This window comes from Chiloscyllium punctatum, chromosome 20 (genome assembly GCF_047496795.1).
Source record: "Chiloscyllium punctatum isolate Juve2018m chromosome 20, sChiPun1.3, whole genome shotgun sequence".
Classification (NCBI taxonomy): domain Eukaryota; kingdom Metazoa; phylum Chordata; class Chondrichthyes; order Orectolobiformes; family Hemiscylliidae; genus Chiloscyllium; species Chiloscyllium punctatum.
Window position 1 is genome coordinate 31,559,682 of NC_092758.1, and position 25,084 is coordinate 31,584,765.

Genomic DNA, 25,084 nt, shown 5'->3' on the forward strand with positions numbered 1-25,084 from the left:
ATATCCCCCTCAACCTTTCCTATTCATGTATTCATCCAAATGCTTTTCGAATTTTGTAATTGTACCTGCCTCCACCACTTCCTTTAGCAGCTCATTCCATACACTCATGACACTCTGCATGAAAAAAATTGCCCCTCAGGTCTCTCTCTCTCAAAACGTTTTCCTCTCACTTAAACCTATGACTTCTAGTTTTGAAAATGTTATGATTTATTCTATTGGCATATGATGTATAATTATTTTCTCATGGTTAGAACAGGTAATCTCTCAGGAAATCCTGGGAAATATTAAGATCTGAGTTATATTTTCTTGAAGCTGTATTTCAATCTAACACAAATGCACATTTTAAGAAATCCATAAATAATATTTATACACTCATTTTTGTGAGAGCTGCTTGATGTTTAGATTTAGAGCATGTTAGCTAGTTCAGTTGGCTAGACAGCTATTTGATTCAGTGTGACGCCAATAGCATGGATTCAATTCCCACACTGGCTGAGGTCACCATGAAGATTCCACCTTCTCGACCTTGCCCCTTTCCTAAGACATGACCCCCAGTTTAAACTGCCCATCAGTTGACTTTCTACATTGAGAGAGCAGCTCTATGGTCTGTTGGGGCAATGGCAATTTTATAAGATTGAGTTGTTTTCCCCTCAAGCAGAACTTCTAAGAATTTATTTATATATACTTATGGATACTTAAAAACTTCAACATCCAAAATATTAATAAAATGTTACTGAGTTTGGGATGTGAAGGTTCGTAAAGATATTCCTGAAGGCGCAAAGATTTGCGATGTGCCTATAAAGATGATCTAAGGGGCGTTAAAAAGCAATGATCCAAAAATATATCATAAGATAAGTAGATATGTAGTAAGTGTATAGAAACTGCTTGAAGTACACTTTATTATACAGTATGACTTTAAAAAACCAATACTGAAAGCAATGTTTGTCTTTCATTTTATATGACTGAAACATCATAAATGTGTGTTTTATTTAAAGAGTGAAGGCTGCACCTAAAGGTAAATAATCCACCTATTCCTTCATTGCTAAGAAATTGAATGTGAAATGAAACACGTGTGGTGTGTAACTTATAATCAAATTACACCGCTTTAATGGAATTGAAATCTTTTGCCCTCCGTTTGGATGGATGGTAGCTGTTTGGAAGCATTTATTTCTTTATCTACTCCACAAGTTTTTATTTCAAGTCTGTGTGTCAAACTTGAAAACCAGGATGATAATCGAAGTCAAATCAATCCCTTTGATTACAGGAGAAAATAGATACAAGTGTATGAATAATTTCAGCCTTTGTAAATTTGCACTAAAGCATTTTGAGTCTTAGCTTCAGGTTTAAGGTGGATGGACTCAGTATAATCAGGCATGGTAGCAATGTAGAACAGGTGGAGGAATTGCATTACTAATTAAGGAGAATATCACAGCTGTACTAAGAGAGGACACCTTTTAAGGGTTCATCCAATGAGGCATTTTGGGTAGAACTTGTGAATAAGAAAATTGCAGTCACCAGGGATAAGGTTATACTATAGGCCTTCCAATAGCCAGTGGGAATTAGAGGATTAGATATGTAAGCAGATCATGGAAAGTTATAAAAACAATAGGGTTGTGATAGTGAGTGATTTTGTTCTCACCAATATCCATTGGGACTCCCTCAGTGCCAGAGGCTTAGATGGGGCAGAATTTGTTTAGTGCATACAGAAGGGATTCTTGACATGGTATATATTAGACGTAACGTAAGGGGTCATATTAGACCTAATAAGCCTAGCCAAGTGACCAAGTTTTATGGGGGAATCTTTGGGAACAGTGATCATAATTCTGTAGGTTTTAAGACAGTTATAGAAAAGAATGCCTGGTCCTTGGGTGAAAGTGTTAAAGTGAGGGAAGGCTAATTACAACAGTATTTGGCAGGACCTGGAATAATTGGACTGGGGGCAGTTGCCTGAAGATCAATCCAGTTCTGACATGTGGGGGTCTTTTAAAAGTCAGTTAACTGGCATTCAGGACCAGCATATTTCTATAAAGATGAAAGATCAGGATGGCATGATCTGGGAATTTTGGATGATGGGAGATTGAAGTTCAGTTTTTAAAAAAAAGAAAGGAAGCAGGAAACTGAAAACAACCAAGGCGTTTGAGTATTAAGGAGGCAGGAAAAAAATTATAAAGGATTCTAAGGGGCCATGAAATGTTTGGCAGGCAGGATTAAGGAGAATCTTTGGAGTAAAAGGGTAACGAGGGAAAGGGTAAATCCACTCAAATAAAAAAAAAGGGAATGTGTGTGGAACCAGAGAGATTAGTTGAGGTCCTTTTTAAAGTACTTTGTATCAATGTGCACCAAGGAGAAAGACATGGGTAATGCTAAATTCAGAGATGGGTATATTGATATTCTGAAACATGTCGATATTAAGAAGGAGGTGGTATGGGATGTCTTGAAAACATTAAGGTAGATTAGTCCCCAGGGCCGGATGGGATCTATCCCAGTACACTGAAGGAAGCAAGGAAGGAAGTTATTGGGGCCTTAACAGAGATGGGTGTATTCTCTTTAGCCACAGGCAATGTCCCAGAAGACTGGAGAATAGCCAAATTTGATCCTTTATTCAAGAAATGCAAAATAAATAATCCAGGAAATTACATGCCAGTAAGCCTTATGCCTCTGGTAGGGAAATTATTGGAGAAGATTCTGAGGGTCAGGATTTTACTTGCATTTGGAGAAGAATGGACTTATCATGGAGAGTCACTATAGCTTTATGCAGGGGAAGTCTTGTCTCGCAAACCTATTGAGTTTTTTTTGAGCAAGTGACAAAGATGATTGATGTTAAGGCAGTGCATCTTGTCATGGTAGACTGGGCCAGAAGATCAAATTGCATGTAATCCATGGTGAGTTGGATACAAAATTGGCTTGGCTATAGAAGACAGGGTCATTGTGGACTGGTGTTTTTCTGACTGGAAGTCTGTAATCAGTGCTGTGACCTCTGTTGTTTGCAAATATATACAAATTGGAAGGGAAGGATTCCTAATGAAGGACTTATGCCCGAAATGATGATTCTCCTGCTCCTTGGATGCTGTCTGACCTGCTGTTCTTTTCCAGCACTACACTCTTGAATATATACAAATTATATGGATGAAAATGTCATTGGTCTGATTAGTAAGTTGGTGGAATTGTGGATAGTGAGGAAGGATATCAAAGGATGCAGCAGGACATCGATCATCTGGAAAGTTGGGTGGAGAAATAAAAAATAGTGTTTATCCAAACAGGTGTGAGGAAATGCAGTTATGGAGGTCAGGTTCAAGAGGGAAGTATACTGTGACTGGCTATACCCTTGGGAGCATTGATATACAGAGAGCTCTTGGAATTTAAGTCCATAGTTTCCTGAAAGTGGCAAAACAAATGTATCTGGTGGTAAAGAAGGCATATGGCATGTTTGCTTTCATTGATCAGGGCATTCAGTATAAATGTTGGCACGTGAAAAAGTCTGGAACACTGGCAGGGGAGGTGGTTGAAGTGTATACAATAGCAAAGCTTAAGAGACATTTAAACAGACACATGAACAGGTAGAGAATAGAGGGAAATGGGCCATTTGTAGACAGATGGGATGTGTCTAGGGTAGCATTATGGTTAGCTCAGGCCTGGTGTGCTGAAGGCCTGTTCCTATGCTGTACTGTTTTATGTTCTAGTGTGTCCCTGGTTTTCACAATAGGACTGAGATGGAGCCAACTTATCTGTTCTTGATCTTTCTTTGATGTGGGTGGGGACCAAATTGAACTTGGCTGTTGAACAAGGTACAGGAAGCCTGCTGCTGATCCCTGTATGTCTGTGCCTTGCCATAATTACTTAGAGCAGGCACAAAAGTAATTTCCTCAATATGGCATTGGTGGGAAATTGTTACAAGTTCAGAAAAAGGAACAGTTTAGAAGAAAAACCTTTCATTTTGCAAAATGATTAAACAGATTTAATATGTGCCATCTGGTATATATGGCAAAATCAATACTGCTGTTAGTATATAAGCGTTTTTGAGCATATATGATAGGTGAGTTGAATGTCGCCAGACTGTGGTATTGTAAAAGGCAGAAAGGGGAAAGCGTTCCAAGATTTATTCAGGAAAATTTCCTAAAGCACTGTGTCCAGCCAAAAGAAAAGCTCTGTTAGACTAGGACCAAAGCTTGGTTTGTAAACTATAGCTGAGCAATAAAGTACCTTCAAAACAGAACTAGTTCAGGCATAGTCGACATATATTCCCTCAAAAGAGAAAGGTAGAGCAAACAATCCAGTAAAAGCAGGCTGCGGCAGGAGGGGGTGGGTAAGAGACTGTCATACATCTTGTGAAATGTGTCTATGCAAAGGAAGTCTGGCGAGAGATGCAGTGGATTTTGTTGAGGTTCATCCCAAGCAGCTCCATTATACAGGAATGTGCTCTCCAGGCTATTGCCCAGGACATATACCAAGACAAACATTGATTGCATCTGGAGGACCATCAGCTCAGTGCAAAATGCTCTTTGGTCTGTCCGAAACCTGTTAGTCTTCCAGAACAAGGAGTTGACCTCGACTGAGTGTTGCTAACTGGCACATTTCAGTGTCAGGATTGTTTGCTGAGGAATGCACTAAAGCTGGGGCAGCTGCTGCCAAGGCATATTGACAAAAGACCACTGTCTGAGAGCTTTCTGCCAAAGTACAATGAGGGAGTCTGTGAAGTTATCATACCCTTTTGGTGCCTGAAATACATGGAAGTAATATCTTGCTTTATTAAGAAATGTCTTTGTTGTAACTTCAGAGGTCAAACCCTAATGTCTTTGTTTTCCATATGTAAAGACTGTACACAATGTAAAGACGTAAAGACTTTCTGAATATTTTTGCAATAAAAACTGTAAGTAGCAAAGAGGAATTATGAGAAAAGACTGGCAATTCACATGTAGGGAATCCTAAAGGTTTCTACTGGCACATAAATATTAAAAGATTGGCAAAAGGAAGTAGTATTGATTATGGATTGAAAAAGGTATTTGCATATGAGAGTAGCGAGCACAGCGGAGGTATTAAATGAATGCTTTTTGCTTCTACCTTTACCAAGGGCACAGATGCTACCGTAACCATGGTGAAGGATGAGGAAACTCTGTCACCAGAAGGGTTCACGGTGAGGTATTGGACAAACTTTAAGTATTAAATGGTAACAAGGTATCAGGACTGGATAAAATGCATCCAAGGATACTGGAGAAAGTGAGAATCGAAATTATGGATGCACTGCCATAGTCTTTCAGTCTGCCTGACATTTGATGTGCCAGAAGACTGGAGAATTGCAAACATCACACCCTTGATCAAATAAAGCCATAAGGATAAGCCCAGCAATTACAGGTCAGTTAGTTTAACTATGGTTGTGGAGAAGCTTCTCGAAACAATAATTTGGAACAGAATAAATAGTCACATTGATGTAGGTTCAACTGCAAGAACTAGCATGGAATCCCTATTCTAAGTCACGCTCAACTAACTTGCTAGAATTCTTGATGATGTAACACTGATGGTTGAAGCATTTGATACAATACCATATAATAGACTTTTGATCATATAGCTATACAGTATAGCTTGTAATGCAAGGTGCAGTAGCAATGTGGATACAGTATTATCTGAGTAGGAAACAGGGTCAGGTTAATGGATAGTTTTCAATTTGAAGGAAAGTTTGTAGTGGAGGTGCCCAGGAGTCTGCACTCTTGCTTTTTCTGAGCTTTGACAAAGGGTCAGTTAGACTCGAAACGTCAGCTCTTTTCTCTCTTTACAGATGCTGCCAGACCTGTTGAGATTTTCCGGCATTTTCTCTTTTGGTTTCAGATTCCAGCATCCACAGTAATTTGCTTTCATCTTGCTTTTTCTGATATATGTAACCGATCTAGATCGTGATATGCAGGGTACAATTTCAAAGTTTGCAGAAAACATGGAAATATTGTAAATTGAATATGACAGTATAGAACTTAAAGGGATATTGATAACTTTGTGGAGTGGCAGGTATTAGGAGTTTTAGTCGGAAGAACATACAATAAAAAAATAATGAGTGCAGGAGTAGAGGGACCTGGATATATATAGTCATTAAAGGTGGCAGGACAGATGGGGAGCACAGTCAATGAAACACATACCTTGGGCTTTGTTAAATGATCATAGAATAAATGAAGGAGAATATGCTAAACTTCTATACATCATTAGTTATATCTCGGCTGGGGTATTATGTACTGTTCTGGGTGCGCTATTATAGGAAAGATATGAATGATTGAGGGTGTGCAGAAGAGATTTACAAGAATGGTTCCAGGGATGGGAAACTTCAGTTAGGAAGAGAGGAGAAAGCTCAGAGGAGATTTTGGTAAAGGTTTTCAAAATCATTGAATTGAATTAGTTTTTATTGTTATGTGTACTCACTCGCACGGGTAAGTGAAAAGTTTAACAGCTGCCACTAATGGTACCATCTTAGGTACCTAGGCACAGAATTTTGGTACAAAGCAGAAAAATGGAGAGCAAGTTAAGTAGTTAAACATTACAGTTCTTACTAAAATGTAGAAAAACAAAGAAACAGTTAATAGTTCAACATCACAGTCTGTAACACCTGACCTAATGCTGGGCTCACACTCCTCACAAAGGCTTGACCTCACCCCTACCACTGCTCCGGGTTGCCTGTACCCACTCTTGCCATCGCTTGAGATGACTGCCATAAGAGACCCCTCTTGCCACCGACTTGCACTTCACATAAGATTAGACTTTATGGCATTTAATCTGGTTGCAGCTTCTCAGGATACATCTTTCACAGGACCTGAGTTAACATAGAACATAGAAAAAAACCGCGCAGTACAGGCCCTTTGGCCCTCGATGTTGCACCGATCCAAGCCCACCTAACCTACACTAGCCCACTATCCTCCATATGCCTATCCATTGCCCGTTTAAATGCCCATAAAGAGGGAGAGTCCACCACTGCTACTGGCAGGGCATTCCATGAACTCACGACTCGCTGAGTAAAGAATCTACCTCTAACATCTGTCCTATACCTACCTCCCCTTAATTTAAAGCTATGCCCCCTCGTAATAGTTAACTCCATACGTGGAAAAAGGTTCTCATGGTCAACCCTATCAAAACCCCTAATCATCTTGTACACCTCTATCAGGTCACCCCTAAACCTTCTTTTCTCCAATGAAAACAGCCCCAAGTGCCTCAGCCTTTCCTCATACGATCTTCCTACCATACCAGGCAACATCCTGGTAAACCACCTCTGCACCCGTTCCAGTGCCTTCACATCCTTCCTATTATATGGCGACCAAAACTGCGCACAATACTCCAGATGCGGCCGCACCAGAGTCTTATACAACTGCAACATGACCTCAGGACTCCGGAACTCAATTCGTCTACCAATAAAAGCCAGTACACCATATGCCTCCTTCACTGCACTATTTACCTGGGTGGCAACTTTCAGAGATCTGTGTACATGGACACCAAGCTCCCTCTGCTCATCCACACTACCAAGTATCCGACCATTAGCCCAGAACTCCATCTTTTTGTTTACTCCATTTGCCACCTTTCTGCCCAGCTCTGCAGCTTATCTATATCCCGCTGTAACCTGCCACATCCTTCCTCACTGTCGACAACTCCACCGACTTTAGTATCATCCGCAAACTTGCTCACCCAACCTTCTAGCCCCTCCTCCAGGTCATTTATAAAAATGACAAACCGCAATGATCCCAAAACAGATCCTTGTGGAACACCGCTAGTAACTGCACTCCAAGATGAACCTTTACCATCAACTACTACCCTCTGTCTTCTTTGAGTTTGGATAGAGTAGACGGGGGGATACTGCTCCTGCTTGTAAAAGGATTGAGAATGAAAAAGCACAGCTTTAAAGTAATTTGTAAAAGGAACACTTGCAAGAATATTTTTGATTTGTATCAGCCTGGAACGCATTGCCTGTAAGTGTGATGGAAGCAGGTAAAATCAAAGCATTTATGAGAGCAGTATATGATTTTTCAGAGCAGGAATAATATGCAGGGATACAGAGAGAAGGCTAGAAATTTGCAGTTCATCTCAAATTCATTCAAAGAGTCAATGCAGACACAGGCCAAATGGCTGCCTCCTGTGCAATAACATGTGATTTTGTGGTGAATAATGTCCACTTGAACCTCCTGTAATGCCTTGGGTAGATTCATTGCCTCAAATCTTCTTTATTGATATTCATCTAAATTACAGATATCTTGTGCAGAAGGTTGTCCCATGAAATCTAAAACAGAAATGAGGTCAGGAATGATCAGATTTAAAAAAAAACACACTTGGGGGATGTGGACTTCACTGGCAGGAGCCCTCTCTAGTTGCCCTTGAAAATAGTGGTGAACTTGCTCCTCCGACTGCTACAATCTGTGTTGTGGGTCGACCCACAATGCCATTAGGGAGGGAATTTCAGGATTTTGACCCAAAGGCACTGAAGGAATGGTGGTATATTTCCAAGTCAGGATGGTGAATGACTTGGAGGGAATTTACAGTTGGTGGTGTTCCCATGCATCATCTGCACTTGTCTTAGTTGGAACTGGTTTTAGCTTTGGAAGGTGTTGGCCAAAAGCCTTGGTGAATAGCTGGAGTGCATCTTGTATCTATTGCTGCAACTGAGGTAGTAGAGGGAGTATGCGGTGGCAATCAAGCAAACTACTTTTCCTCAATGGTGTCAACCTTCATGACTCTTGGATCTGCATTTATCTAGGCAAGTGGAGTATTCGAGCACACATTCTTGAGTTGTGCCATGTAGATTGTGGATAGGCTTCAGGGAGTCTGGAGATGAGTTACTTGCTACATGATTACTAGTCTTTGACTTATTCTTGTAGCCACTGCATTTATGTGGCTCGTTTAGTTCAATTTCTAGTCAACAGTACTTGCCAAGATGTTGAAAGTGGAGGATTCAGTGACAGCAGGGCCATTAAATGTCAGTGGTTAGATTCTCTCTTGTTGGAGATGATCATTGACTAGCATTTGTGTGGTGTTAATGCCACTTTTCAGCTGTAGACTGGATTTTGTCTAGATATATGTCAAAGTTGTAGTTACACTGGTACAGCTTAGCTTTGGGTGCGGCAAGTTCTGGAGCACAAGTCTTCAGTACTATTGCCAGAATGAATGCTGTCAGGACCGTTGCAATATCCAGTGCTTCCAACCATTTCTTGATATGATTGTTGGTGTACAACTTATAAAAACAACTTGTTTGCTGTTCCTCAGAACAATCTATTATAGCCTAATGCACAGAGCTTATCTTATGATTATGCTCTAATTATAAAGTAATAGTAGTAAGATTGGTAGGAATGATGCTCTGTCCAGAATACTTGCTCTATGATATCTACATTTGATATCTACGTCAAAAACTCCATGTTCCCTGACGTGTTCTCTTCGGCTAATTGTAAGTAACAGATTGAGTATTGCAGATTCAATTCACCTGAAAGCGTGAAACAGATTTTTAAAAGGTTTAGACTACTAACTTTTCAATTACAGATAACCATATATGCAACCTCGCATTTGCATTGCTAAACTATATATGGCAGTCGGTCATGTGGTTTATGTCCTGACAATTGATTCAGTAGCATATCAAGCTCTTTAAAAATGTTTTTCAAGCAATAATACATTCCCTATTCCCAAGATAAAATAACATACTGTGACTGTCTGTGGACTTCAACGTAGTAGCAAAACTATTTATACAATAAATAAAAAATTTTAGTTGTCTAAAAGTCTCTGTGTAAGTTGCAGGTGGTTTGATAATCCTTTTGGATCTTGTTGTGACATATCCTTCCAGAAATTTAGACTTCTTGCTTGGATGTTTTAGATTTGTAGGTTTGTTGGACTCTTGCAAGATAACATGTTGATGTTTTGGCCTGATGATCATCCACACCTTCATTATCCAAGCTTATTTTTGTGTGTTGTGCACAACTGGAGCATTGTACGGTTCCCTAATGTAGCTTCTGTTTCTCTCCAATGTTTCCATAATTGGTGTTGTGATTTTGTAAAATCAGGGTCCCTGGTCATTTTGGATACCTCTGCAGGTATGCCTCTTAACGCGTAACATTGTTGCCTGTGTTCCACATCTACATGTCAAACCTGCACCATCTTAATTCTTCCTTGCTATTGAAAAGTTTGCGCACTATTAGGTGATGGTTTGACATAGTTCTCCTAACTAGCCTTCCAAACATCTATGTTGGTGTCAGTTAGCCCATGTCCAGAGGCCTATGCTGGCAAATGGAATTAGAAGAATTTGGGATATCTAGTTGGCATGGACGAGTTGGACCGAAGGGTCTGTTTCTGTGCTGTACATCTCTCGGGCTCTATGTCGAAGTCAGATCCCTGCATTTCTCTTATAAGATGTTGTAGTCTACCAATATAATGCAGGGAACAATTTTGAATAGTTTGTTATTGCTTTCCAGATAGGGGCAAGTATTGCATGCTGTATGTTGAAATAATGGAATTCCACTTGTAATAGATTTTTGGGATCCAAATTCAATTGTTTTAATATGATACATTCCCAGCCCTTCCTGAGATGCATCAGCTTCCAGGATTGTCATCTTCCTTGGGTTGTAGAACTGTAGGATGTATGTTTTTGCTGACAACACTTGCTTGAGTGTTGATGGTCTTTCTGCCATACATATGGTAAATTTTTCATTAAGATCTCTGAATGACTATGTTGTGTCAAAAAAATTGATAAGGTATTAGGAAGTTCAAAAATCTGAGATGTCCTCCACCTGCATCTTTGTCTGGGTCAAGGTGGATCCCACAACATCAATAGATTCAGCCAAAAATCATGACTTGGCCTTCATTCATCGAGCATTTGTTAACATTGAGTCCAGTGACCCTTCAGAATTCTTAACTTTCTCTTGTATGTGATCATTGCATAATCTGGGAGAGCTAGATGTGAGGTGCAATGCAGCATCACCTTTGAAGTTTGGCTGGGTATAATTGTTTATGTCCTGGACTGACTCAATGGTGAGCATTCTTGGTCTCTTCTGCAATTGGTATCTCAGTGAGGGATCACAATATTGTGATCCATGCATACCAGTAAGCCTGCTATTGCTGGTCCATTTGTGTCAATGTAGAATATTTATGGTATCGGTGAAGAATTACCATAGTTGTATTTCATTGTGAATGTACCAATATAAGCAATGAGGGAGTCCACTGTGTCTGGTTAATTTTGCTATTCTTGTTGTCATCAGTTTCCAGTGTTTCAGCTCTATATATTTTAAGATTCTGACTGGTTTGGTGTTTGCACTAGATCCCATATCAAATTTGGTCAGGAGTGTGTATTTACCAATTTTCTTTCAACATATTATGATAATAGAGGAAAAGCTTCTATTTGTTTTACATTGAACATGACACATTGTGTACCCTTCTGGTCAAAGATTCTTCAACTCTGAATCTTTACTCTTGCATTAGGTTATGTTCATGCGGGTCCCTGGCACATTTCCTATTGTTTGCTTTTTTCTATTTATGTGATTTGATTATACCTTTTGCATACCATTTCTTGCATAGGTGAACCCATTGTCCTCTTGCATTGCCTGACTTGTAAAGATCTTGGAATGCAGGAAAGCTTCACAATGGTTGCTTTCTGCATCCTGGCTAGTGTGCCTTTATACTGGCAACTGCATTAACTGCTTGTAATTATTACATGCTGACTGCAGTAACTTCATATTTTCTGCTGTCTTTAACAAAAATGTCAATGCCATGATCTCTTTATCCAAGAAGTATTTTTGAGAAGCTTTGTTAGCTGTTCAAATTATAATGCAATTCGGACAGCTTAGCCTCTGAAAATCAGTCCTTGGCCTTGTCATGGCACTACTTACTTATGTTTCAAGGTCTAGAATCCATGGTGTTTAAAACAGCAAGTGCTTTTACTAAGGAGGTGTTTGTGCCGTGATACAGCAAACTAGAGTGAGCTGTTTCTCTCCAGAATGGCTGCTGATACTATCAGTCTGACATCATCATTATATAATAGTCCAAAGTTGTTACATAAATTGACAACATGACTGACAAATTGATCAATTGATTCTTTTGGCTGTTGCTTGAAATATATCAGTTCTTGACAGTAAATCCTGAAGTTTACTTTTACATGAAGCTAATTTTTCTGCATTTCGCATGGGGAAGTGGCACGTTGTCTCTCATCCTCTTCAGACATGACTGAGGTATTGGCTCTTCACAGCACTTAATTTCCAGTTGCTATCTTTATTTTCACTGCTTATCTGATTCTGCAACAGCTAATCTAAAAAGCATAAATCTATCCTTTGCTTAAAAGGCTTAAATTTGAATAGGGTACCTTTTGGCCTTCCAAATCATGTCAGGGATTTTGGTAGATGATTTATTCTTATGCTACCTATCTTTTGCAAATGTTAACAATGTCTAGTGGTTACTTTTTAAAAAAAAGTTCTGTCCTATTTTGTTTACCTTGCTACAACTCAAGTGTTAACTGTTCATGTGATTTTTTTTTTACTGCAGTACTAATATAAATGTGATTTCTGAGCTGCTACAAGTCTTGTCCGAGGCTTTCTCCTATAGTTTTCAAGCTTATTCCTAGTGCTGCACACCATATCGTATTTTCTTTTATTATTCTGAAGTAAAATAGATGGGGTAGTATGTATTCAATTTACTTAAAGCTCAAAGAAGTTTAATGACAGTTCAGACCACAACTTTTCAGTTTCACATAACTATGCTTCATGAACATGGCAGTTGAGCATATGGTTTACATACAAGACCTTGGCTCATTATAGCATTAACACAATGCCTGCATGCTGTCTTTGTCACTGCCAATTGATAACTGTGTACTAAAGTGTGCAAAAACTGCCTATTATGTTCCAAAGAAGAATCCTATTTGAATCAAAGTTAACTGTTTCTCTCATAAACACAGAACTAGAGAGCTGGAGAACCAGACCAAAGTTCCAAGAACATACTGCCCATCCCACCACGGAATTTAAATCCTATTATTTGAAATAATTAATTTGGAAATAATTTCATGGATATCATGTATCTTACTGGATTGCCATAAAATACTATCTGGTTCATAAAAGTTATTTAGAGAAGGACATCTGCTGTTATTACCACCCACTTTGGTCTATATGTGACTCCAGGCCCACAATAATATGGTTATCATTTAACTGACCTCTTAATTGGTCTAACAAGGCACTTAATTGTACATACTTGCTGCAAAAAAAAACTTTAAAAAAAAACTTTTACTCTACTAGGATTGTAACATCTTGCTAAGTCTAAAAGTGGAAGAATGGCACAATACTACTGGGATCTTCCATTTTGTGTTTCATGTTATTTGATGAAAATTTATCAAAAGCCTTTGTCCTAGAAATAAATCCACTATTTGAGCAAAAAAAAACACTGGGGAATCTTCCTTCAACTTCTGTTCTGCGTACAGTATCCAGAAAGTTGTCTCGCTTAAGTCACCCAGAATTCTTGATTTCTTTTACTTAAGTGCCATTTTGTGCCTTTTAGGCTTTGGTATATTTGTATAGGTTTTTAAAAGTCCAAGTATTTTATCTGAGCATCCTAACTCTGTTAATTGTAAACTTGAAAAATTATAGGTCCTGATCTCCAGTCAAGAGAGAGGTTAAAATTTTGAAAATCAAAATTCTTCCTCTTTTTTTTCAATTCACACATGGGACGAGGGCACCGCTGACTAGGCCAGCACTTATTGCCCATTTCTAACTGCCTAGAGGGCAGTTAAGTGGCAACCACATTGCTGTGGGTCTGCAATCACATGCAGGCCAGACCAGGTAAAGATGGCAGTTACCTTCCCGCATGGACATTCGTGGACTTAAAGGAATTACGGTCATCACTGGAGTTTTCATTTCTAGATTTCTAGTGAATTAAAATTCCACCATCTCTCATGGCGGGATCGTACCTCAGAATATTAGCTGGGTCTCTGGATTAATAGTCCAGCGCTAATACCACTAAGCCCTGCCTCCCCTGCATTGCCAAGTAGTATATGACTGATTTATTGTTGTCACATGTACAGTAAAAAGTGTTGTGTGTGTTATACAGGCAGATTGCACCAAACAAAGTGCATCAGGGTACCAGGAAAGAGAGCAGAATATACTGTTACAGCTGCAAGGAAAGGGTGGAGGGAGAGATCAGAATAAACAACTGGCATAAGTGGACAAAACATGCAGCAGCCTCTAAGCATTAGAAACATCATGATGTAATAATTCTGCTGCATATAATGTAATGTTAATGGCAAGGTAGGGGAGTTTGTCCACCAGAAGAAATGTGACAAGAAAGGATGATTAATAAAAATTAGGCCACATGAAATTGAGGCATGTTCTTCTGGAGCTAGAATAGCAGCAGAGGTCTCCCTAAGTCCTTCGAGTAGTCCTCTAACCTCCCCAAACCTGATCTGATCACTTCCTACACTTACATAACACAAGCAAATTATCCATATTTGACTATAATGAATCATTTCCCAGCGATCTCTGGTTTCTGCCTTCTGCAGCCAAATTACTGCCGAACAACCACATAATTAATCTGCTCATGTATCAGCGGGAATCTTGTCTGTTTTAGGCCCTACTATTCAGATCGATATGTTCTTCGTGTCCCTGAAATATCAATGCTGTTGGGTGAATGTGCACCTTTCTCTTCCATCCTAATTGCAAATAATTCGCAATTTAAAAATCTTTTTGCTTGTTTCCAATTTAAAAATAATAGTGGATCTGTTTACTTTTCTAACATTGTTCAAAACGATCTTCAAACCACTTACACCGTACCTCTCAGTTGCTGGGAATTACCCTCTGTTGGGCTTGAATGAAATTGCATTTTGGAGCTAGTGTTCTCCTATGGGTGCAGGTACACCTGCTGGCACATTCCGAGCTCTCATTTTAGGAAGGATAGTTATTGCCGAGAGAGTTCTTACGCACTTAGGTCAATTTCAAACCAGGAATGATAATGCAGCGCACATACTTAGTTTCACTTTCTCACCAGTTTCAACTATAGCAACTACTATAAAGCAGATTACGAGAAACCTAAAAAGTTTTTAGACGCATCATGCATTACAATTGGAGCTTAAAAACCCCACAGAAATTGCTGGAGAAACTCAGCAGATCTGAAACTATATATAGAGAGAAAGCAGTTAACGCTTCGGGTCCACTGTCCCTTCTGATGCGAAGCTGATGTCATGCTTTGGCCGACCAAACTACTTTATGTTGGAAGTAAAAGTTGTCCAACGGATGACAATCTGCGACATCGGTTTTATGGACTGAATTTAAAATCTGGCCATTGGATGCTTGTTTTCTTGTATTTAGTATAAAATAAAAAGTTAAATGGTACGAGTTAAGGGTTTTCAGGAAAAGGGATTTTGTTTTACTGGCTCATACACCCTGCCAGTAAATGTTAAGACAATCAAAGAAGTTTTTTTTTGTAATGCAGTGAACAGGTAGGACTTGTATAAGTCATGAAAACAATAGTTTACGCAGAATATGTTAGCTTTTTTATACAGAAGGGGACTGAGGTAACTAAATGGAAAGCCGACTCAGTCGACACGGTGAAGGTTACTGCAGCTCGGCTGTTTGTGTTATAAATTTCTGAGGTTAATTTTTTTCTCCCATGCCTGCCTTATTTGGTGATTAAAATTATTGGCCAGCGCACAAAGCGGGACATAACTGTAACACCATCCTCTCCGATGTGTGGAATAAACGTGTTAAAAATTGTATTTGAAATTACTTGCATATGTGTTGCAGTTCGTAAATGGTAGACTGAAGAAAACTGTAGTTTCGTAATGCGTATATAAACCAGCGAACCCTTAATGGTATGAAGAAGTTGAAGTATTTACTGCTGGTCGAGATCAAGAAAGACACCAGTTCCTTGCACGCACTGAACACTCCCCTAAGAAAAAACCAAAACATTGAAAAAAATCTCACTAAACATGTGGTTACACGACGCAAAGCAGCCAATAATTACATTCGGTACAGAGCAGGTCTGTCGACAGAGGGCCAATGAAAGAAATCGTTTGGAGTTTTCCTGAAGCGGCGGCACCAAGCCAGCCTCAGTCATATGACAGTGAAGCTCGATGGGGTAGTGAGTTACACTCCGATTCTCACATCTACGGGAAAAATGCCACCGACTTTATTTCAGAAACTGTTTAATAAACGGAATGGCTTACTTTCCCCTACCAAAGGTTTGAAGGAAGACAGTTCCTTCAGGTAAGAGCCATGATTGGATGTGTTTTGAATGCTTCCTCTTAGGGAAGAATTACATCAAAGAGTATCAGTAGTTAAAATGATACAGTGATTGTACGCGATGATGCTTGATACATTGTGGCCAGATTACGGAAGTGTGTTTTAGCGCTGAATTGGTACATATTCTTTGTGTTTCTTCCGTCGTTTTGAGTTTCGTTTGTGAATCGTGTTTATTGTGAGACTTGCTTTACTGGGCGTTTGTTATTCTTTACCTTTTTGAGGAGAACGCCTATGGACGTGTAGTTCCCAGTGGTTGGGTGGACCTACACGTGTGTTCTCCTCTTGTGACAATTATTGAGATAAAGACTGGGCTGAAAGTCAAAAAGTGAAGAAAAAAAACGTCTTGAAGCTTGGATAGAAATAAATGTGAAGAATACTGACGTCGGTTTGATGTTTTTTTTAACCCAATCTTTACATTAAAATAATTATTCTGCTTTCTCCATGGGTCGATTGGGTTTCGGATGTTAGACGATCGTTTGTTTTTTTTGAAAAAAATGCATTTTTAAAATGCTTTTTTAAAAAAAATTCCCCCCAATGATTGATTGATTTTTGGCACACATGAGCAGATGGATCGTGATATCTTGCTGTTTATTTCCTCTTTTAAAGCTGCATCATACTGAAAGTAGATAATTAATGGAATTGCATGGACTACATTGTAGTATAAACAATCTAATAGGAACTACTTAGAATACTGATAAATACAATATATCATAAACATGATGTTTGTTTTACATTGTAGTGAAATGGAAATTAGTTGTTAGCGATTTTTGAGAAATTAATTAAGGTGGAGTTTAACAGAAATGTCTATATATGACACAATTCTTCTGGATATTACGTCTGGAAACATTTTGTACCTCACTTTCAGGCTCCAATCAACAAAGGGGGCACTTTTTTTGCAAAATGAGCAGTAAAGAATAAAGGCGTGGGAATTAATGTAACTGCTAAATATTTGCCAAAACACGTTTTTAAAACCATGTTACTGTTATGCAGACAAGGATTAAATCTTCAGCCCGTACTCATTTAGTAGGTTTCTCCTATTGATAAACATCACAGTTAGTCTTCATATCTTTAACAGTGCAGTGGATCTTTACCCACTCATGAATATCTTCTAGTAGTGTACATAGAGTCATGGATTTGTGTTCACTGTTAATTTCAAGAAACCTATAACTAGCAGATGACTAGATTGAGATCCCAGTAGATGTTATTACTGAACAAGTCAGGTCTCAAAAGTGAAACCTGGCAAGTTGTATCCAAACTTTTATTTTTGTAATTAATTACCATGATGATTAGTCACTGAACACATTCACACAAGGCTGCCATATTCTTTGACACAAGGTAAAGTTACCATAGTGCTAACAGTTATAGGACTGCTCTCAGAGATGACCGGTAATTTAACCTGATGGTCATGATGCTCTAGGCAAGGAGAGCGGTTGAGAAGGAGAGTCCTTCTTGGTTATCTCAGCTGATGTGGGAATTGAACCCATGCTGTTGGCATCGCTCTGCGCCACAAACCAGCCATCTAACTGTGCTAGCTGACCAATAAGCAATAACTTTGACTCTAATCAAGAAAGTCAGCAGAGAGATGTACAGCACAGAAACAGACCCTTCAGTCCAATTTGACTAGATATCCTAAATTAATCTAGTCCCATTTGCCAGCACATGGCCCACATCCCTATAAACCCTTCCTATTTAAATAACCATCCAGATGCCTTTTAGATGTGATTGTCCCAGCATCCAGCACTTTCTTTGGCAGCTTATTCCATAAATGCACCACTCAGTGTGAAAAGGTTGCCACTTCAGTCCTTTTTAAATCTTTCCCCTCTCACTCTAACCTATGCCTGTAGTTCTGAACTCCCCCACCCCAGGGAAAAGACCCTGTCTATTTACCCTATCTTTGCTCCTCATGATTTTATCAACCTCTATATATGCTACCTTTACATATTAGCCTTTTGTGATTCACACACTAGAACATTCAGATTGCTCTGCATCTGAGTTCTGCAACCTCTCGCCATTTGGAGGATGTACTTTTCCAATTCTTCCTGGACATTTTCACATTATTTCTTGTCTGTTCCTTTATAATAAAATGAAGTTTTTGTTTCCTTTTACATTATGTAACAGTGCTTATTATTGTACTGTCATTTAGATCCATTTTACCTTAAAGAAAAAGGTTCGCATCTTTGCCTAGTGAAAAGGAACACGAGTCCTTAAAACAAAAGCAATATAATGTGGATTCTAGAAATTTGAAATTAACCATAGGTACTGCTTGACTTTTTAAGCATTTCTATCAGTTTTGGTGGGTAAAAAAAGAGTTAATATTTCAGTTTCATGATTTTCTTTTTAAAACAGAAGTAGTGAAAGCCTGCCATCATGCCTAAATGGGATTGCAGACCCAACAGTGGGATTGACTCATAAATGCCCTCTGAAATAACCTGGCAAGCCACATGGTTGAATCACACTGTTAGGAAGTCTTTTTTTTAAAGGAAGGAATGTAATTGACAAATCACTTGACACTAACTTTGTCACCAGAAATGACAATGTAAGGATTCCTGAAGAAGGGCATATGCCCGAAACGTCGATTCTCCTGCTCCTTGGATGCTGCCTGACCTGCTGCGCTTTTCCAGCAACACATTTTTCAGCTCTGATCTCTAGCATCTGCAGTCCTCACTTTCTCCTGGATATTAACACTACCCTTGTATGTCTAAGCGGTGGTACACTTATACAGTCAGGGGGGAGTTACCTTGGGTGCTGATGAATCAGTGCTCCTTCATATTGAATACCTGTTGGAAGCCCTGATGGTGCAGAATGTATTGTGGGTGGATGACTTCAGTGCCCATTGCCAAATGGGGTTCAGTAGCACTGACCAAGCTGATATGTTTTTGCTCAGCAATATACTTCACATTGGTGTTATTGGAGCACTTCATCTGATGATGGGCCAGCACTCCAAAAATTTGTGATTTCAAATAAACCTATTGGACTATAACCTGGTGTCATGTGACTTCTAACTTTGTCCACTCCAGTCTAACACCAGCACCTCCACATTATGGAAAATTTTATGTTGAGCAGTACGGGACATAATTAGTAAACAATGTACATACATTTGAAAGCACATCCTTTAAAAACCAGAAAGCATCTAGTGCGATCCATATCATGGTAGTTTTCACTATGTGAAAGTGGGAATATGTTTGATTTTCATTTGATTCAGGCTAAATGATAAACTTACAGCATTGGCTGTGTATTAGATTAAATTACATTACAGTGTGGAAACAGTCCACACCGACCTGCCGAAGCACAACCCACCCATACCCCTACATTTACCCCTTACCTAACACTATGGGCAATTTAGCATGGCCAATTCACCTGACCTGCACATCTTTGGACTGTGGGAGGAAACCGGAGCAAATCCACGCAGACACAGGGAGAACGTGCAAACTCCGCACAGTCAGTCGCCTGAGGTGGGAATTGAACCTGGGTCTCTGGCGCTGTGAGGCAACAGTGCTAACCACTGTGCCACCGTGCCGCCCCCAATTATTTTTTGAATTTTTGTATCAGACTTATCAGCATCCATATAGACTGTCTTCATTGTTTCTTTATGGCCAAAATTAAAGTTTGGATACAAGAGAATTCTTGAGTTGTTCTGCTATATATTAGGTGCTAGTATGTTTGTCAGTATGTGTCCTTTGTCATATCTCTCTGGGGTAATTTGGTGGAAATTAAGACCTGCTATTCAGAAGAATCATGGAATCGCTACAGTGTGGAAGCAGGCCATTCAGCCCGTTGAGATGACACGGAACCTCCAAAGAGCACCTCACCCACACCTCCCCTATCTCCATAACCCTGCATTTCCTATGGCTCATGTAATTAGTCTGCACATTCCTGGATACTATGAGCAGTTTATCACATCTTTGGACTGTGGGAGGAAATGGGAGCACCCAGAGGAAGTCATGCAGACTTGGGGAGAATGTGCAAACACCGCATACAGTTGTCTGAGGCTGGAATCAAACCTCGGTCCCTGGTGCTGTGAGGCAGCAATGCTAACCACTGAACCATCGTGTTGTCTTTAAAAATATGCAAAATTCCCCAATTTACCTGTGTTTTAACCTAGGTTAACAGAAAATATGGACTAGGTTTCTGTGCTTAACAAGAATTTATAACAAATAGGTTTGAGCTCAAGGTAAACAATTATAAACTGTTGGCATATAAGTCTAACCCCCTTAACTCCACTTGCAGACACACTGATAGGTGGAATAAAATGGTTGTATGAGTGAAGGGAAAAACTGGGAAGGCAATTCATTCATCCTTGACAACAATGTTCCTTGAGATGATCACTTTGGTTTGCCAGGATTTGCTGTGTATTGATCTCTCTTTATTAGGTGTTTTTCATTTCTTGCAGGAGGCACTGAATGAGTGATTCACAAATTATAAAGTCTCTGACTTATTGGTTAAAATCCATAGTTTAAGCAACTGATGTTGGAAAATTAATTGGATCACACCTATATACTGTTAAACTACCTGGAAGCCAATCACAGTTGTTGGCAGGCAAAAGGCCTTTTTCGTTGACAGCTGTTTGTCACTGCATACACCAATCAGCTACTTGATGCAGGTTGAATCTCACTTCGTAGCCAATCCCTGCAGCCAGTTCATGTGCAACTAACCTTTCTCCACCGGATGAACAAGCAAGAGTGGAGAAAAGCACTTTTACAATCGGTTGATAACTTTTAAACAGTGCACAAATCCTGTCCACAATTTCAAAATCGTCTTTTTCCCATTTTGATCCACAATCAAAAATACAGAAAAATAAAGATTTTTTTTACACCTTAATGTCGCCTTTGGAATGCCCATTATATTTTCCTGTTCAGCTGTGAAGATTCTTCACTTTGTTATGGAGATAAATAACTTCTAAGAAAATCTCAGCACACTTGACATCCACAAAGCACCTGTTCTTCCGCTCTTACGGCTTATGTTATCTGTTCATTTTGAAAATGATAACCTGGTTAACTGTTCTCAAATGAGCAATGATTATACCTTTTTTATTACAAGATGGTGATCTAATAAATCTACATTAATCATCAGTAGAAACAATTATTTTGTTTTGTCATTAGTTGATTTTCATCGCTAAGCATTAGCATCATAGATTGGAGTTTTCACAATGCCATATCTCCCCCAATATTGGTTGATCAAACACACAAGATCATGGAATTTTAAAGTGCAAATTGCATTCAGCACAGCACAAATCAAGTTTCAGAGATCTTGTGCTCGGAGTGGGTTCTGCCCACAAACTAGACATGCCCCGAAGGTAAATTAATCAACGTTGGGAGTATCAGATAATTAAGACCATAAGACATAGGAGCAGAAGTAAGGCCATTCGGCCCATCGAGTCCACTCCGCCATTCGATCATGGCTGATGGGCATTTCAACTCCACTTACTTGCATTCTCCCCGTAGTCCTTAATTCCTTGTGACATCAAGAATTTATCAATTTCTGCCTTGAAGACATTTAGCATCCCAGCCTCCACTGCACTCTGCGGCAGTGAATTCCACAGGCCCACCACTCTCTGGCTGAAGAAATGTCACCGCATTTCTGTTTTGAATTTACCCCCTCTAATTCTAAGGCTGTGTCCATGGGTCCTAGTCTCCTCGCCTAACGGAAACAATTTCCTAGCGTCCACCCTCTCCAAGCCATGTATTATCTTGTAAGTTTCTATTAGATCTCCCCTTAATCTTCTAAACTCCAATGAATACAATCCCAGGATCCTCAGCCGTTCCTTATATGTTAGACCTACCATTCCAGGGATCATCCGTGTGAATCTCTGCAGGACACGCTCCAGTGCCAGTATGTCCTTCCTGAGGTGTGGGGACCAAAACTGGACACAGTACTCCAAATGGGGCCTAACCAGAGCTTTATAATGTCTCAGTAGCACAACGGTGCTTTTATATTCTAACCCTCTTGAGATAATTGACAACATTGCATTTGCTTTCTTAATCACAGACTCAACCTGCATGTTTACCTTTAGAGAATCCTCAACTAGCACTCCCAGATCCCTCTGTACTTTGACTTTATGAATTTTCTCACCGTTTAGAAAGTAGTCCATGCTTGTATTCTTTTTTTCCAAAGTAATTGTGCTCATTTGAAAGCTTTTGAGGAAGTTCCATAAAATTTAAGTCGGAGCACTTGAGCACAAGAACTGTAATATGTTTTACAAGATTTTTGAGTGATTATTCTTGTAAATTTGTTAAATTGACCATTGTACCTCAATCTAACTAGAAAGTAGGTTTGTGTTTTTGATCTTTTCAACCATTTAAAAGTGGGTTACTCTTAGCTGATGAATTGATAACGATTTAAAATGCTTATCTTATTGAAAAATGTGTTTTTAGGTATATTGCTTAGACTTTACCAAATTGCCCTTCTTAAATATTCCAATTGCATTTAATAAATTACATTAAATAAAAATTTTGCTATTGCATCTGATTATGCAGTTCGTGGGCAGGTTTGACTACCATCATAGTCAAACTCTGTGAGTGAGTGGAAACTCTGGGTTGTGGGACAAAGAATACTGCTCAAAACATCCACTGTGTGTCATTCTTACAACGTACATTTTCTAGGAAAGTATGAAAATTTCTGCACTGCTATGCCTTGAACCCCGAAGGATAACGCATTTCTGTCATTTAAAAAAAAATATTTGTAGGTGTCTTATCTTCGAAATAAGTGATGTCCAATTTGTTGTCTAAAAGTTGCTTTAATCACAGTTGCTGTGTAGACTGAACCAAAAGAGTGCTGGTAACTTGGGAGGCATGACTCGTGTTGCACAAGAAATGCAAATTTAATTGGAGGGTTTTAAGCTGAAATAGGCATTAACCTTTAATTTTGAAACTAAATTATTAACAATTATTTTGTTATAATAGCTAGATTTGTTTTAGTTTGGTTTTTGTTTTAAGCCTATTTGGAAACATAGATTTTGAAATAATTAGAAATAGATCTCCTGGCTGTTTCTTGATTGTTCTGACTGGAAATTGTTTATACTCGCATGTCTATGTTGTGCACATCACAGAAATTTAACAGTCTGGTACAAAAAGTAGTTAGGAAAGCAAATAGTATATTAGCCTTTATTACAATGGGATTGGAGTTTTAAGAATAAAGAAACCTTTCTTCAGTTTTTATATGGTGTGTTAGTGAAACCACATCTAGAATATTGTGAGTTGTTTTAGATCTCCTTCCCTAAATGTAGTGTAAGACTCAAGTCAGTTACAATTACTGAGAGTTAAGAGGACCAATCGAAAAATTTAATAGTCCCGATCATTTATAAGACCATTCCAGATACAAATATATTTTCATAAGTTTGTTTGTTGTTTTAAGTAAATCAAAACCAGTATAAAAGAATTATACTTAAAAGCAGTGGTTTTTAGTTGATCCAATTTGGAATGCCAGCGCTCATTTCTTTTTGACTGAGCAAATACTTTTTGGTCTTCTATCTGAGGTATTTTCTATGCCCTAAACCAATAAGAATCGCACACTTTAACCCTTGCAATCCTCTACTCCCTGTGTATGATTAGGGACATCCAGAACTTGAATTGGCTTGCCAATGTATGAAGTGTCCATAGTAAAACATTGATTAGTGTGCACTCAGTTCCAAATTGATGTCTTTAAAAATGATTGTCATATTGTTTAACATTTCTGTTGACTGTCTTCTATTTTGTCCTTCATCAGTCAGTTGCTTTTATGATCTCTTGTCCCTCTTTACTTACTAAATTTATACCAAAATTATGTGGCAGTAGTGCAGTAACTGCTATAGTGGAGTATAACATCTACTTAGAATCTATAGTGTCACCCCCCCCCCCCCCCCCCCCCGGTGTCCCAACTAATATCTTAGTTTTATTTCAAAAACTATCTGTATCTTTTAACTGCAAGAAACACGTGTGACTCCACAACAACTGTTATGTTAAAACTTCACTCAGTCTAAGTAACATTTGCAAGACACAGCTGAATACATCCATCTCAAAATATGTCTAATAGTGACAAAACTAAAGCTGTTTTAAAACTTTAGCTGTATTCTTGGGTAAACATTATTTCATCTGGATCATAAAAGCATTCATAAACCCAAGACCTTACCTTTTTTAACCTGAGCAATATGGCTATTCTTCTATACAGAAAATATTTTTCAAGTAATCAGGTAAATTATTTTCAGTTAAATAGAATGTAAATTAAAATCTCACTTACCCATGACAAAATTATTGATCATTGAAAAAAATTCAATCCTACACTAGAGGGAGTACAATGAAAGTTCACTCCACTTTTTCATTCATCCATGGGATTTGGGTTTTGCTGGCAAGCTTTGCACTTAATGTGTTGCTAATTGCCCAGAGGGTGGTTAAGAGCCAACCAAACTACTGTCGGTCTGGAGTCATTTATAGGCCATACCATGTAAGGATGACTGAATTCTTTCCCTAAAATACATTAATGAATGAGATGTTTTTTTTTATGATGATCAACAGTGGTCACCATTTGGCGAGCTTTTCTTTCTTTCCAGATTTTTATTGAAATCAAGGTTCACCATCTACCAAGATCGGATGTGAATCCATGTCCTTAGAACATTAGCCTGTGGTTCTGAATTTCTAAGGTAAAAACAATGACTGCAGATGCTGAAAATCAAATACTGGATTAGTGGTGCTGGAAGAGCACAGCAGTTCAGGCAGCATCCAATGAGCCGCGAAATCAACGTTTCGGGCAAAAGCCCTTCATCAGGAATCGAATGGCTTTTGCCCGAAACGTTGATTTCGCTGCTCGTTGGATGCTGCCTGAACTGCTGTGCTCTTCCAGCACCACTAATCCAGTTCTGAATTTCTAACCTAATGACGTTAACACGACACCAACATCTCTATGAACAG

General features: G+C 38.9%; 1 protein-coding gene across 2 annotated transcripts in view; it reads left to right on the forward strand.

The window, feature by feature from the left end:
- The first annotated feature begins 16,005 nt into the window (after window positions 1-16,005).
- Window positions 16,006-25,084, forward strand: part of fnip1 (folliculin interacting protein 1) — a 119,986-nt gene continuing 110,907 nt past the window's right edge. For both annotated transcript variants that reach the window (XM_072590613.1, XM_072590614.1), the window contains exon 1: window positions 16,006-16,169. In XM_072590613.1, the coding sequence (XP_072446714.1) occupies window positions 16,021-16,169 (149 nt within the window). In that variant the 5' untranslated portion in view covers window positions 16,006-16,020. The remainder of the gene's footprint in view (window positions 16,170-25,084) is intronic.